At 52.0% G+C, this 13,082-nt stretch overlaps 1 protein-coding gene across 2 annotated transcripts in view; it reads left to right on the top strand.

Moving 5' to 3' along the window:
- FBXO31 (F-box protein 31) overlaps nt 1–12,583 on the top strand; it is a 44,701-nt gene extending 32,118 nt beyond the window's left edge. For both annotated transcript variants that reach the window (XM_077891071.1, XM_077891070.1), the window contains 4 exons: nt 2,871–2,980; nt 3,628–3,781; nt 5,302–5,702; nt 8,278–12,583. In XM_077891071.1, the coding sequence (XP_077747197.1) occupies nt 2,871–2,980; nt 3,628–3,781; nt 5,302–5,702; nt 8,278–8,500 (888 nt within the window). In that variant the 3' untranslated portion in view covers nt 8,501–12,583. The remainder of the gene's footprint in view (nt 1–2,870; nt 2,981–3,627; nt 3,782–5,301; nt 5,703–8,277) is intronic.
- The last annotated feature ends 499 nt before the right edge of the window (nt 12,584–13,082 follow it).

The raw sequence follows: 13,082 nt of genomic DNA, 5'->3' as shown, positions 1-13,082 counted from the left end.
TGCTGTGGGCATCTCTTGTCCCTCCTGACTAGGCCATGGGCTTCTGCTGGCCCTGCTCACAGTGCATTTTGCACTTAGTCCCGTAGAGAGACTCTGGCATTAGACTCCTTGACCGGACACAAGTTGCTTTTGTTTCTTTGTCTTATATACTGAAATGCCTTCTCACCATCAAACATGCAATCATGGGAGCCCTACCCAGGAGCAGCCCCACATCCATCCTCCGTCATACCTTCTTGTTCTCCAAATTTTATGTAACTGCGATCTAACTCCTTCTAATTTGGATCTTTTTTTTTTTTAAGCTTTTTAGCTCTTCCAGAAATATTTTCCAGTCTCATTATAATTCTTTAGAAACTTTATTTTTAACACAGCATTCCATCCATAGGGTGATTGACTGCATGCTCTAGTGACTTGCTGCTCTCTGAGAACTTCAGTCCTCATCTGTGAAATAGGGCCGTAGCATTACCTGTGGACACCGATGTGGTTTGGAGGACTGAGTAGGGCTCTGCATGGGAATGCCTTAGTGCCTGGCTGTCCACAGCCACCTGGCAGAGCCACCAGGTGTTATTCCTATAGCTGCCTGAACTCTATGCAAAAACCTTCCCTGGATTTTGGATTATACAGAAATGAGATTTCCACGTAAAAGGCCCTGAAGGTTTTTTAAATTCTTATTATGTGTTGTTAGTTTGCTGGGTGAGCCCCCTGACTCCTGTGCTCCTGCTGGCCTTTGAGTTAGCCCTGGTGGAAACAAGGCCAGTTAGCTTGTGAACTTCAGAGTAGCTCTGATTCTACTGCTTCCTAGCTGGGTGACTTTAGAAAGTTTTCTCAAACTCTCCCAGCCCCCACACATCTGTAGTACAGGGAAGGTGTGAGCACCTGTAGCCTGGGCCATTGTGTAAATAAAGGTGATGATTCTGTAGTGCCAGCACCTGGTGAGCAAGCGTTGAATAAAGATTATTCTTGTACTGTATGCTCTGGGCCCCTCTGTTTTTCCTTGTGCATGCATATCTCATGAGGTAATTTCATAATAAACATATCTCAGAGGTCTTTGTTCTGAGTAATTGGGTCTGGTTCTAATGACTCTGACCTTTTCATGCAAAGTAAACAAGATTATGACTCTTCACAAGCCAGCTTCAAGTATTTAGCTCAAGTCTGATTACTTACCATGGTGACATAAAATCCTTGCTCATTACCTTTGTTCAATTCCATTTTTATCTGTTATCTGTTTTGATTTTTTAGGGCCTTATTCCATTTGAGTGGAAGGTTTTGACTTTGGTAAAGTCTAATTTGTCAAGTTTTTTCTTTTATAGTTATTTTCTGTGTCTTAAAAGACTTTGCCTATCCCTAAGCTGCAGAGAGGCTCTTTCCTCAGAAGTTTGGTAGCTTCACGCTGGGTCTGTGGCTCATCTAGAGTAACTTCCTGTGTGTGGTGTGAGGCAGGGATTGTGGTTTCTTTTCTCCACATGGATGTCCAGTTATTGGAGTGTCATTTGTGGAAGAGACTTTTCCTTTCTTGTTGGGTGGCTTGGATGTATTTGTTGGAAAGAGACTGACCAGGTAAATGGATCTGTTTTTTGGACTGTTTCAAAACAGTCCATTGACATATTTGTTGGCTCTGATGTTCATATCACTGTCTTGATTACTGCGGCTTTAGAGTGAGTCATAATGTCCTGTGCATACTTTCTAATATGTATTCCCAATTCATGTGTTGTCTGAGCCTGCTGGAAATAGGACTTAAAACTTTTCCTTTTCCAACTTCATTCTGCTAGTACAGAAACTTTCAGTTGATTTGCGGATATTGAGCTTGTGGCTCACTCGCTGTGTGCTCCAGTCACTGCAGGGAGGGGTTTCTGTGTCTGGCCAGAGTTTGGGCAAGGAACATATTAAAGCAAACAACAACAACAAAAAAAGCAATCAACAGATGACAACTCTCTTGGTTTTTCTGTTGTTATTAAACTGCTTTTGCTTCTGTTTGTGGAGCTAACTCTGGATGGTCAATAGGAATGCTATATTGAGCTAGAAGTCAGAGCTATGGATTAAGTTAAATGCACAGAATCAGGCTATTAAGTACTAAACATCCTTTGCATTGATCCTGTAATGAATGACTGAACTTTGAGGATGCAGTGTTTATAAAAACTCCTTTTTACAGATGAACTTTTGAATGTGTAACAACTGTGAAGGCACCTGCCTTCTCCTCTGGCCATACCTATCTTGCAGAAAGCAGCCAGCCAGTGTGACCAGCAGCCCCATAACCAGGTTCAGTGTAGATTCCACATGCCCCTTAGGTGGCCACAGCTGTGAGGCTCACATGGCTGCTACCTGGGAGCTCTGGATGTGGGCTGTGGCCCTCGCCTTGCCTGGAGGGATCCCATGGTTGTTGCCTGTTGAAGTCTGGGCCTGAGTGCTCTGGGAAGATGGGGACCAGAGCCCCTCACTTTTTTTTTTTTTTTAAAGATTTATTTATTTATTTATTTATTTATGATAGACATAGAGAGAGAGGCAGAGACACAGGAGAAGGGAGAAGCAGGCTCCATGTCGGGAGCCCGACGTGGGACTCAATCCCAGGACTCCAGGATCGCGCCCCGGGCCAAAGGCAGGCGCCAAACTGCTGACACCCAGGGATCCCTGCCCCTCACTTTTCATTGGTGGCTGACCTCCATAGGAAGTAGGTCAAGGACTGGGAGACCAAAGTGTGGCAGCCCCCTCCTCCTTCCTATCCTTTATCTCCATACCGTCCACCCCCTGGTACTCTGGCACAGGTGCACCCAAGGCATCACCTGCAGCTGTAAAAACGCTGCTTTTATCTACCTAGTGCCACAGTGAGTTTTCCATGCGAGTCATGTTGGTTTTCATGATCTGTATTCTCTTGGAAGGAATTCCGAACATGGCTGAGGGAAGAATGGGGGCGGACACTGGAGGACATTTTCCATGAGCACATGCAGGAGCTCATCCTGATGAAGTTTATCTACACGAGTCAGTATGAGTAAGTGCAGTCTGCCCTGTGAGTACTGTGAGCACAGTCTCTCTGGGTACTGTCAGCCCAGTGCTCTTTCATGGTTACTGAGTTCCCCCTTTATGGATACTGTGAGCACAGTCTTGCTCTCTCTGGGTACTGTGAACACAGTGTCCAACCACCCTGCCCTACCTCCATGTCTGTTTGCTATCTGATTTATCATCATCTACTAACAGTGTGCTCTAACAAGCCTGGCCTGTGTGCCAGAGCCTCCCCACGTCTACTGGGGGAGGCCTCTGCCCTTAGTTGCTCTCCCTACCTCAGCCTCTGCCCCTGTCCCCATGACGCATTTAAATGGCCCCTTGTGCAGTGAATATCCTCTTTGCAGTTTTGGGGATTCCTATGCTAGGGTGATGGAGTGGGAGTAGTATCCCCTTCCCCTCTGTAGAGAGCTCTACCCCCGCAGTTCCCTTGTGCTGGTGGAGCGAACATGAGCTCTTAAGCCCTGTCAGAATTAGGAGGTGTGAAATGTGCCCTGCGTGTGTTTTGAGGGGAGTGATTGTGGCTCAGGAATGTAGGGTGTCCCTGCTCCCCACTGGCCTAGAGGAACCTAAGCCTGGCTATACTAGGCCTTCCTGCCCGCCAAGCTGCCCTCATGCCCCCTGTTCCCCCCACAGCAACTGCCTGACCTACCGCCGCATCTACCTCCCGCCCAGCCACCCGGATGACCTCATCAGACCCGGTCTTTTCAAAGGCACCTATGGCAGCCACGGCCTAGAGATTGTTATGCTCAGCTTCCATGGAAAGTGTGCCAGGGGCACGAAGATCACGGTGAGTCTGGGTGCGGCCTTGGTGGGCTCACCTCTGTGAACTCCATCTTATTAGCCTTGTGGTAGCAGGACTTGGGCTACACTCTGGCTCCTCAGAGTGGGCTCTGGACCTGTAGCACCCCTGCACTGGGGAGTTCGTTGGGACTGCAGAGTGTTGGGCCCTACAGATCCACTGAACCAGGCTTTGCTTTTTACAAGACCTCCAAGGGATTTGCAGCATTTCCAAGGTGGCTTTACCACATGGTTCTCAGTCCTGGCCACACACCGAATCCCTGGGGATGTTGAGGAGACCCTGATGCTGGGCCCTACAGATTCTGATTCGGAGGGGGCGGCGAGTGCGGGCTGGGTATGTGGCTTCATGAGCTTCCCTGGGGACTGTAAGGTGTGGCCACATTGGAGATGTCCTGCATTATTACACAGGCTCCCATCCTGGCCTCCGCAGCTCACAAACAGTGGGAGGGTTGTTGAGCTGAATGGGGGTCTTGAACAAATGGGCACCATCCACACCGTGCTCACCCATCCTACACGTAGTTGGGGTGCATTTCTCACAGGTGCACTATAGTCTCCTGGGGAGCAGTGCCTCTCCTTTGTTCTCAGGGAGCTTTGCTCTTAGACCTTGATGGGCCAGGGTCCCTGTGCCCTGGGAAGCCTCCTGGTGAGCAGAGCCCAGTACTGGGGCCCCTGGTGGGACTGAGGCCTGGAGCATTTCCTAGGTTCGGGCTCAGGTGTGTGTGTGTTCCAAACAGATCTGGGCTGCCGCCTGACCCTGGAAGAGTCTGTGCCTTTCCCTTACCCTCAGTCTTCTAGAATGGGGAGGTTTTTATATCTGGAGTTTTTTTTTTTTTTTTTTTTAAGATTTTATTTATTTATTCATGAGAGACACACAAAGACAGAGAGAGGGGCAGGCTCCATGCAAGGAGCCCGACACGGGACTCGATCCCAGGTCTCTAGGATCAGGCCTCGGGCTGAAGATGGCGCTAAACCACTGAGCCACCCGGGCTGCCCTATATCTGGAGTTCTTTTTTTTTTTTTTTTTTTTAATTTTTTATTTATTTATGATAGTCACAGAGAGAGAGAGAGAGAGAGAGAGGCAGAGACATAGGCAGAGGGAGAAGCAGGCTCCATGCACCGGGAGCCCGATGTGGGATTCGATCCCGGGTCTCCAGGATCGCGCCCTGGGCCAAAGGCAGGCGCCAAACCGCTGCGCCACCCAGGGATCCCCTATCTGGAGTTCTTGAGTGCCCATGAGCCACTGTGCCAGGTGCTTGTGTCCTTCTCGAGTTCGCTCACAAGATCTTAGCCCCTGTTTTCACAGATTCCTTCACAGATGAGGGTGCCTGCTGTAGGCACTTACTTTTAAGGGCTTCTAAAATAGTCTTACTTCAGAGGGGTTGCTGCTAAGTCAGTAGGATTGCTGGAGTGAGCTGATTTGTCCAGAAGTGTGATCTAGGCTGGAAACTGCGCACAATGTGTCTCTGCTGGTCCCTGAGCCCTGCTGACAGCCACACGCTCGCTCCTCAGGGGGACCCCAACATCCCTGCTGGGCAGCAGACAGTGGAGATCGACCTCATGCACCGTATTCAGCTGCCTGATGTGGAGAGCCTCCGCAACTTCAATGAGCTCTCGCGCATCGTCCTGGAGGTTCGGGAGCAGGTCCGTCAGGAGCAGCAGCAGCAGGAGAATGGGCCCGAGGACGGTGAGGGCCGAGGCCAGCAGAGTCCCCGAGAGCCCCAGCGGGGCCCTGCCCAGCCCAGCGCAGAGCTGCCTGCCGAGAAGGGCGGGGAGTCTCGGGATGGAGAGGCCGAGGCTGCAGCTCCACCTGCACCTGAGCAGCCCGCCCAGTCAGGGCAGGGGCAGCCGTTCGTGTTGCCTGTGGGCGTGAGCTCGAGGAACGAGGACTATCCCCGCACCTGCAGGATGTGGTAAGAATGCCAGGGCAGGCGTGACAGGCTTTCCGGGGAGTCCTGCCTTACCACCTGGCACAGAGATGGGCAATGGGGGCCAGGCTCAGTGCTGGCCAGTGTGGGGGCTCCCTGCACTCGGGTGGGGAGACCCTGACAATTCTGGTGGAGTCCCAGCTTGGCCCCCAATGAACAGTGCCCTTCTCTGGGCTGCACAGCCACAACTCAGACTTGGGAGGCTCCCAACCTCTCACCCCCGGTGAGCCTCGAGGGGGCCTTATTAAACCTCCAGGCATGAGGCTTCCTTCCCAGTGCCTTCTGTGGCCTCGTTAGGTGAAAGGGAGACAGGTGAGTCTGCAGGTGGCATTGAAAACAGCTGGGGAGAAGACGTCTCTCCTGTACCTGTCCCCCAGAAGCCGGCTTGAGTTTACCTGGATGTCCTTGTAGTTACCTGCTGAGCAGGTCTGAGCACACTCCAGTATCAGCCCCTCTTTCCTCCTGTGGTTTCTCTCCTGGCTCAGAAAGCCTGCTTTTCACTTGACTTCTATTCTTATGGTTTTGTCTTGAGCCACTGCCCACAGCCACTCAGGCCCTTCCTGCCCCAGCTCTCTTCTCTGCACTTCAGGCCTTCTTAGGTGTAGATGAGCCAAAATCAATAAAACTACAGATTCAGGTCCTCCATCACACTGGCCACAGTTCAGGTGTCAGCAGCCACACATGTATTGGACAGTGCAGGTGTCGAACGTTCCATCATTGCAGAAAGCTCTGCTTAGTTGTCCTAGGGGATGTCTCGAGGGGATGACCTGTCCATTTCTTGGCATCTCAGCTGCCTGGCCTCCATGTTCATCCAGTTACATGTAAAGACCTGTTTCCTTGACTTCCAGGCTGACTGCTGTCTCCTGCCGGCGGTGCTCTAATCAGTGCATCATGTTAGAATAAGTGTGGGCAGAGTGCTGAGCACCCCAAGTGAGGATTTAGGTATCTTTGTGGGCTTGGCGGGTTAATTGGTTCTGAGCACACAGTGTCAATTGGTGGGGTGGTGCCCCCCACACCAGTAGGCAGTTCTCCATAATACCAACTTGGTGTTGGGCCACTTGACTCTCTCCTGACTCTGTCCCCCAGAGACGCTATCAGACCCGGCAAGACTGCCCCTGCCCCTTCAGACACCAATCCCACCTGTGCTTCTGACCAACCAGCTATGGGTCGGGGCGGGGGGGTGGTTCCTCTGATCCCCTCCCCAGGTTTGATTGAGGTGCTGGGGTGGCTCATAGAACTCAGGGAAGTGAGAAAGGATATAGGTGGACAGCCAGATGAAGAAATGTGTAGGGTCCCGAGCCCAGTAGCTCCCACCCCCGTGGAACTGGGGTGTAGGTTTCCCCACTTTGGAGCTCCCTGAACCCCATACTTTGGGATGTTGTGGAACTTCCTCACATAGGCACGGTGGATCATTAGCTCCGTTTCCAGCCCCTCTCCTGTCTGGAGAATGGCGGGGCTGCTGAAGATTCTAAGCTTCTATTCCTGGCTGGTCACCAGAAGGGAGGGTGTCACCTCCTAGTGGGTTTTACAAGGGTTTCAGGAGCTCTGTGCCAGGTACCAGGACAGAGATCAGTGCGTGTACTCTTCTGTTATCTTACATTGGGGAAAAATCTATTTCCGTTTTCTTCATGTTACACAATTACCACAAAAGTGGCTGAATTCAGTTTTTCCTGGAGGAGACCTACAAGTGGTGTTCCAGTGTAATTTCAACTGTTGCAAACTTTTTAGTGGTCATAAAAGAAAGGACTCTGCTGTCCTTAGGAAACTTAACAGTTCACAGTGTCTCGAGGCCGGTCGAGAGCCCAGTGGGCTCACCTAGAGGGTGTTCTCAGGCCAGCCCCGCCCCACATAGGTGTCCATGAACTGGGAGGGACATGCTGTGGTCCCTTCCCTGTTTGGTTTGTGTGTCTGCGAGGGCTTGCCACAGCGTGCAGGCAGGATATGGCCCCCTGGAATACTAAGCTCAGTGGATATCACTTTGCCTCCCTGTAGGCTCTGGTGCTTTTTCCACCTGAGAATACCTGCAAACCAGGTGCCCTCATGGACAGGCCTGCTCTGCTCTCCTACCCAGGAGAGCCTCGGCATGGTGGCTGAAGGTTGGGGGTCCTGGCTGCCTCTGTGCACTGGGAGATCGAGCCAGCCCCCAGCTCCTTGTTATCTGGAGGAGTGCCAATTTCTTGGCAAGAAACATGTAAATGCATCTCTGTCTCACTTTGTTCTTGAAATTTGAAACTTGGCCTTAATGATTTGAAATTTCTGCTTTTGGAGTTCACGATAGTTGCATGCCAGTAAGTCTTCATTGATTGTTTGAGGCATTCACATGCTGACATAGTATCCTGAGAGCTTTACAAAGGTGTATTTTGGGACAGTTACGCAGTGATGCTACCGGAGACCCTCTTCCTTTAGCTGGGTGAGCTGGTGGAGAGCAGTGGGCAGCAAGGGGAGCCTGACTGGGGGCCTGCGGTGTGGGAGTGCTGCAGGGGCTGGGTGGGGCCCTCCCTGCTCCTTCCAGGCTCTTCTCACTTTCCTCCCCTGTGCTGTCCCTCTTGTTTCTGTGCAGTTTTTATGGCACAGGCCTCATTGCTGGCCATGGCTTCACCAGCCCTGAGCGCACACCTGGGGTCTTCATCTTGTTCGACGAGGACCGCTTCGGGTTCATCTGGTTGGAGCTGAAATCCTTCAGCCTGTACAGCAGGGTGCAGGCCACCTTCCAGAACGCAGAGGCGCCATCCCCACAGGCCTTCGAGGAGATGCTCAAGAACATCCAGTCCCTGACTTCCTGACGGGCCAGTGCCCTGTAGGGTGGCTCCCAGGGCCCTGGACCCTGCTCCTGCGAAAGGAAGCAGCATGCACTTTGGAGATTTGGCCTTCTGACCAGAATACCGACCTTGTAAGAGTCTTGGCCTAGCCACCCCAAGATTCTTGTATAGAGTGTACATTTGCCCCGGTCCTCGTCAGGAGCTCATAGGAAGGCTGACTGAGCATGTCTTATAAAAAAAGAAAAAAGAAAAAGAAAAAAGAAGGAAGAAAGAAGCTGAAAGGACTGATGGAGAGGGCTGACTACAGTCTTGTGAACAACTCGAGTGGAGAAATGGGGTGTCCCCTTGGCCTGTAGGCAGTTTTCATGGGACAGGCTGAGTGACCCTCTGGGCTACTAGGGGGGATTGATTGTGCGTGAGCTTTGCCAGCTCCCTTGCAGGAGGCGAGTGAAAGCGGCTGCAGGCTGGCAAGGGGCTGGGGCAGTGAGTGCTCAGAGGGAGTCCTGGGGGGTCGGGATGCTGGGCCAGGACCCTGGACTGAATTCTTGTTTCTCTACTAACCTGCTTGGATTTTGGAAAAAAGTATTTCACCTCTGCCATGTTTGTGCATCGGTGTGGTGGGGTCAGTGATGCAGGCCAGTAGGGAGTGGCACAGTGGGCCTCTGAACAGCTTAGGGGCCCTGGCCTCTCTCTAGCTTTAGAGTTAAGACCCTCGCTGCAGCCAGTTCCAGACAGGGCATCTGTTTGCACACCCCTACCCACCTCCTGCACACGCTCTGGTGTTGGAACCCTGAGCTGAGCCACTTGTCCCAGAACCTGCCCCAGGATTTGGCAGGGCTACATCCCAAACAGTCCTATATTGCCCATTTGTACACAGGTGCTGTTTTTGCAAGTGTCAAAGCAGCAGAGTGGTTGCACAGATGACTTTGGAGCCCCTTTGTGGGTAATAGGGCAGCTTTCTAGAAAAGTCACCCCTTATGTATGGAATGCACTTTGGAGACCAGGGCCTCTTGGGAGCCTCTGGGGTGGAAACCCTGAGCATGGATGCTTCTGCTGGTGGTGTGCCTGTGTCCCATTGACACCTGCATTTGGGGACCCTCCGTAAGGTCTCTGCTGAGAACAGAGCCCGAAATGCACATAGACACCCAAGAATTAGTTGCAGCTCTGTCTCCAGCCTGCAGAGAGCTGTCACCATGTTCGCCTTCTATGAGTTGCGGCTTCACTTGGGAGGCATGCAGATTTTGTCTCCCTCTGTGTGGCTTGCTCTTGTTGGGTGAACTGTGCTGAGCCCTCATGCGGGGGGGGGGGGGTAAGGGACCCCAGGGAAGGGGGCAGCTTTGTGGTGCCTTCATGTAGAGACCAACATGAGATGTCCCATGAAACGTGTTTTCCTGATGAATTTCTCCCTGACTGGCCTTTTTAAAAAAAATAATAAAAAAATCCCTATTGCTCTAGCTTCAGTACCTTTGGCAACTTTGAACTTCCTTTGCTTCCTAGAATTGTAGGATTGATAAGCTCTGCGGCATGGTCCCTAAAAGGCAGACCTTCTAGGAGGTTCTTTCCGGACTCCGACTCAGGAAGGAGGCAAGCCAAGAAGGCAGGGTCCCCTCTGGCTGGCTGTTGGCACCACAGCTCAGCTCACCTCCCACATCTTTCTAGCAGGACCTGAGGTGCAGTCACAGTTTTTGTGTCTTCCGCGTGTCTTCTGTGGGACTGAGCTTTCAAGTGCTGTCACCCCCACCCCTTTGTGGCTGTTGCTGTTTGACCTGTGCCAGGTGTGGCTGCTCCTGCATGGGGTAGCCATGGCTATGAAGCCTCAGGGAGAACAGAATGAAGGCCAGCAATGTGACGGCTGCCGTGCTTCATGTTTCGCCCAAGCCTGAGGCTCGCTCTTAAGGCTACTCGGCCCGAGGCCTCCCCTTGTCTGTGACACCCATTGACACTCATTGAAGATGAGCCTTTTCATCAGAAAGGGGCCCCATGGTTTCCACTGTTGGCTGCATTCACATTGGTCTCTGTCTTAGGCCAGGCCCCAGGGACCTTTGGGGCCGAACAGCTGGTTGTGGCCTGGGTGATGCCAGGTAGGGCCTGCAGTGGTGGAGGGTGAGGGCTTGTCACCTGCACAGCTGGTCATTCAGAGTACGTGTTGTGTCCCACTTGGTGTATTTGTGGCCAGTTCTGGTTTCCAGTTTGGTAGATGAGTGGGTAGCTATGTAAACTAGCCCCAGCGGGCATGCCTTAGGGGAGAGTGGGCAACCGGCTTCTGGGAGCCACTTCTGGCTGGTGAGCATTCAGAATGGCTCCCGTTGTGGTTGGAAGCTTGAAGACAGCTGGGATTTGATAAAGCAGGTCCCCACAAGGAACCAGAATGACCTGATTTAGGGACTGTCTGTGCTTGTGCTTGATTCCAGGAAGGGGTTACCGGACCCTGGGTCAGTCTGGACATCTTCCCCTGGTTGGCACCACCTCATTTGCCACTGTGCTGCTGTGAGGTTGGATAAGTCTGTTGTGTGAGTGGCAGGAGCCTCAGGTGTGTCTCTGCGTACCTGGGCATGTGCTGTTCTGCTACTTGAGGGGGAATGATGTGATTGGAGATTTCAAATGTGAGTCATTGGAGTCTTCTCTATTGGGGCTGAATGTTCACTGCATGAGGCTGATGTAAATGACTTTTTTTTTTTTTTTTTTTGGGCTATCTGGTTATGTTGGCCTAACCACCTCAGACTTGCAGTGGTCTGCTGTTGGGTGGGAGCAGGTTTGGAGGCCTCATGGTGGTGGGAGTTCCAGAATCCTTCCTCCCATGTTCCAGACTGGGCCTCCCTTCCCAGCATCACCCCTTGGTCCTGCCATCTGGACTGTGGCTGATGCTGAGGGCTGCAGCTTCCACCCCTCCATCCCCTCCTCCCCCAACACAAGCAGCTTAGGCTGGATGCCTGTACCCTGGCATTCCTCTTGGCCAGGGCAGAAGGTAGGAGAGCTCCCACAGTGGGCTTACTTGAGGAGGAGGCCAGGCCTCTGTTCCTATGTCTTGGAGAACAGGCTGTGAGCTGGAGTTGGCACATCTGACATTCTCTTTTCCTGAGAACCTGGGGTTTACTGCTGTGGCCTGGTCGGGCAAGGCCCTCCCGTCAGCCAGCCGATCATCTGTGCTCCAGCAGCGGCAGTGGTCATTGTGGGTTGCCTTTGTGTTCTCTCATTGCTGCAGTACGGTCACTGTAGTGCTCCTGAGTGGTGACAGAGGGGAACCTGTTTAGTCCCTTTACTTGGTGAACTCGGTCACGGGAATCTTGGAATTTCTGACTCCTGCCCACAGTGTCTGTGTGTTGAAGATGAACCTCCATACAGACTTGGTGCTTTGAGGAAGCTGCCCTGTTCCATCAGAAGCCCTCATTCTGTCTTCTGTCCTCGTGCTCTAACTTTTAAGAACCTTTATGGGAGTGTTCTCATATAGCCCTCCCCTGGCTTGAGGCTCGTGCACCCTAGTCCTTGGCCAATCCCAGAGGTAACCTAGGCCGATCTCCCTGTTCTTACTTTTAGGAGGTCTGGAATATAATCTGGCTGTACATTCTCAGAGGTGTTGAGAGAGTAGAAATAAGCCATGATACCATCAGTTTGCCTGAAGGTGTGAATGGGAACAAGACAGTGCCAAATTACTGAGTGTTCCATGTCATGGTGTGGTGGCCTGTAGGCCAGCCTTCAGGAGGTGTTGGTGGCCAGCAGTGACCCTGAGACATGGAGGACGTCCAGTCTTCTGGGCCCTTTGTGTGCTCACAGGGAGACCCGCCAAAACACATGAAGGGGTCAGAACCTTTGCTTTTTCAGCCTAATTTTACTTTTTGGTTGCTATTTGAGATCATGTAGCCTACTTGGAGAAGAAACGAGTTTATGCTGCTTGATCTTGAGATCCCACGCCCTGACAGGTGAGGTGGGGGGAGTTGCTGTTCCTCTCGGGCGTCTGCTCTGGTGCAAGGTGGGCTGGAGCAGGGATGATGCACCCCTGGCAGGGCCAGGACCTGAGGAAGTGGCTGCTGTGAGCCTGTGCCCAGTGTTGTCACCCAGATGGGACCACTGTGTGGGGCTGTTTCTCCATAAATCAGTTTTTGAAACCTTGTTGTGTTCTTTGTAATTGTTTCTTTGGGGACGTGATCCAGATGGAGGCCAGAGCCGTGAGCTACAGGAGGTGGGGGGTGAGGTCTGAAGGAGGGTCTGGATCCTGGGAGGGTGCCCCCCCCTCCCCCTGGGAGCCTCTCACACCTGGACTTGACCAAAGTGTTTATTTACTCAGGTGTAGAATGAAGCGGTAAGTGCTCCCTTGGAACCCAGGCAGTGGTAGGTCCCTGGATTCCTCCCTCTGACCTTGGCTTGATATGTGTCCCCATCACTGATGTGGTGGCCCTGAGGAAGTGGGGGCCCCAGTAGAATTTTCTCAGGCTAAATTCAAGGGGTGTTTTTCTGAGAACAAGATAAGAATGGGATAGATGAGGACAGGGGCTGTGTTCTTTGGTGGGCACACAACTGAGATTTTTTTTTTTCTGGTTTTTTGTTTGTAAAGGTTATGTTCTTGTAAAGACATGTGAGAATTTAATACAGGAAGTAAAGGTACCTCATG

The sequence above is a fragment of the Canis aureus genome, chromosome 3 (genome assembly GCF_053574225.1).
Source record: "Canis aureus isolate CA01 chromosome 3, VMU_Caureus_v.1.0, whole genome shotgun sequence".
Taxonomy (NCBI): Eukaryota; Metazoa; Chordata; class Mammalia; order Carnivora; family Canidae; genus Canis; species Canis aureus.
Note: the sequence above shows the minus strand (reverse complement) of the source record. Positions and strands in the feature narration are given on the sequence as shown.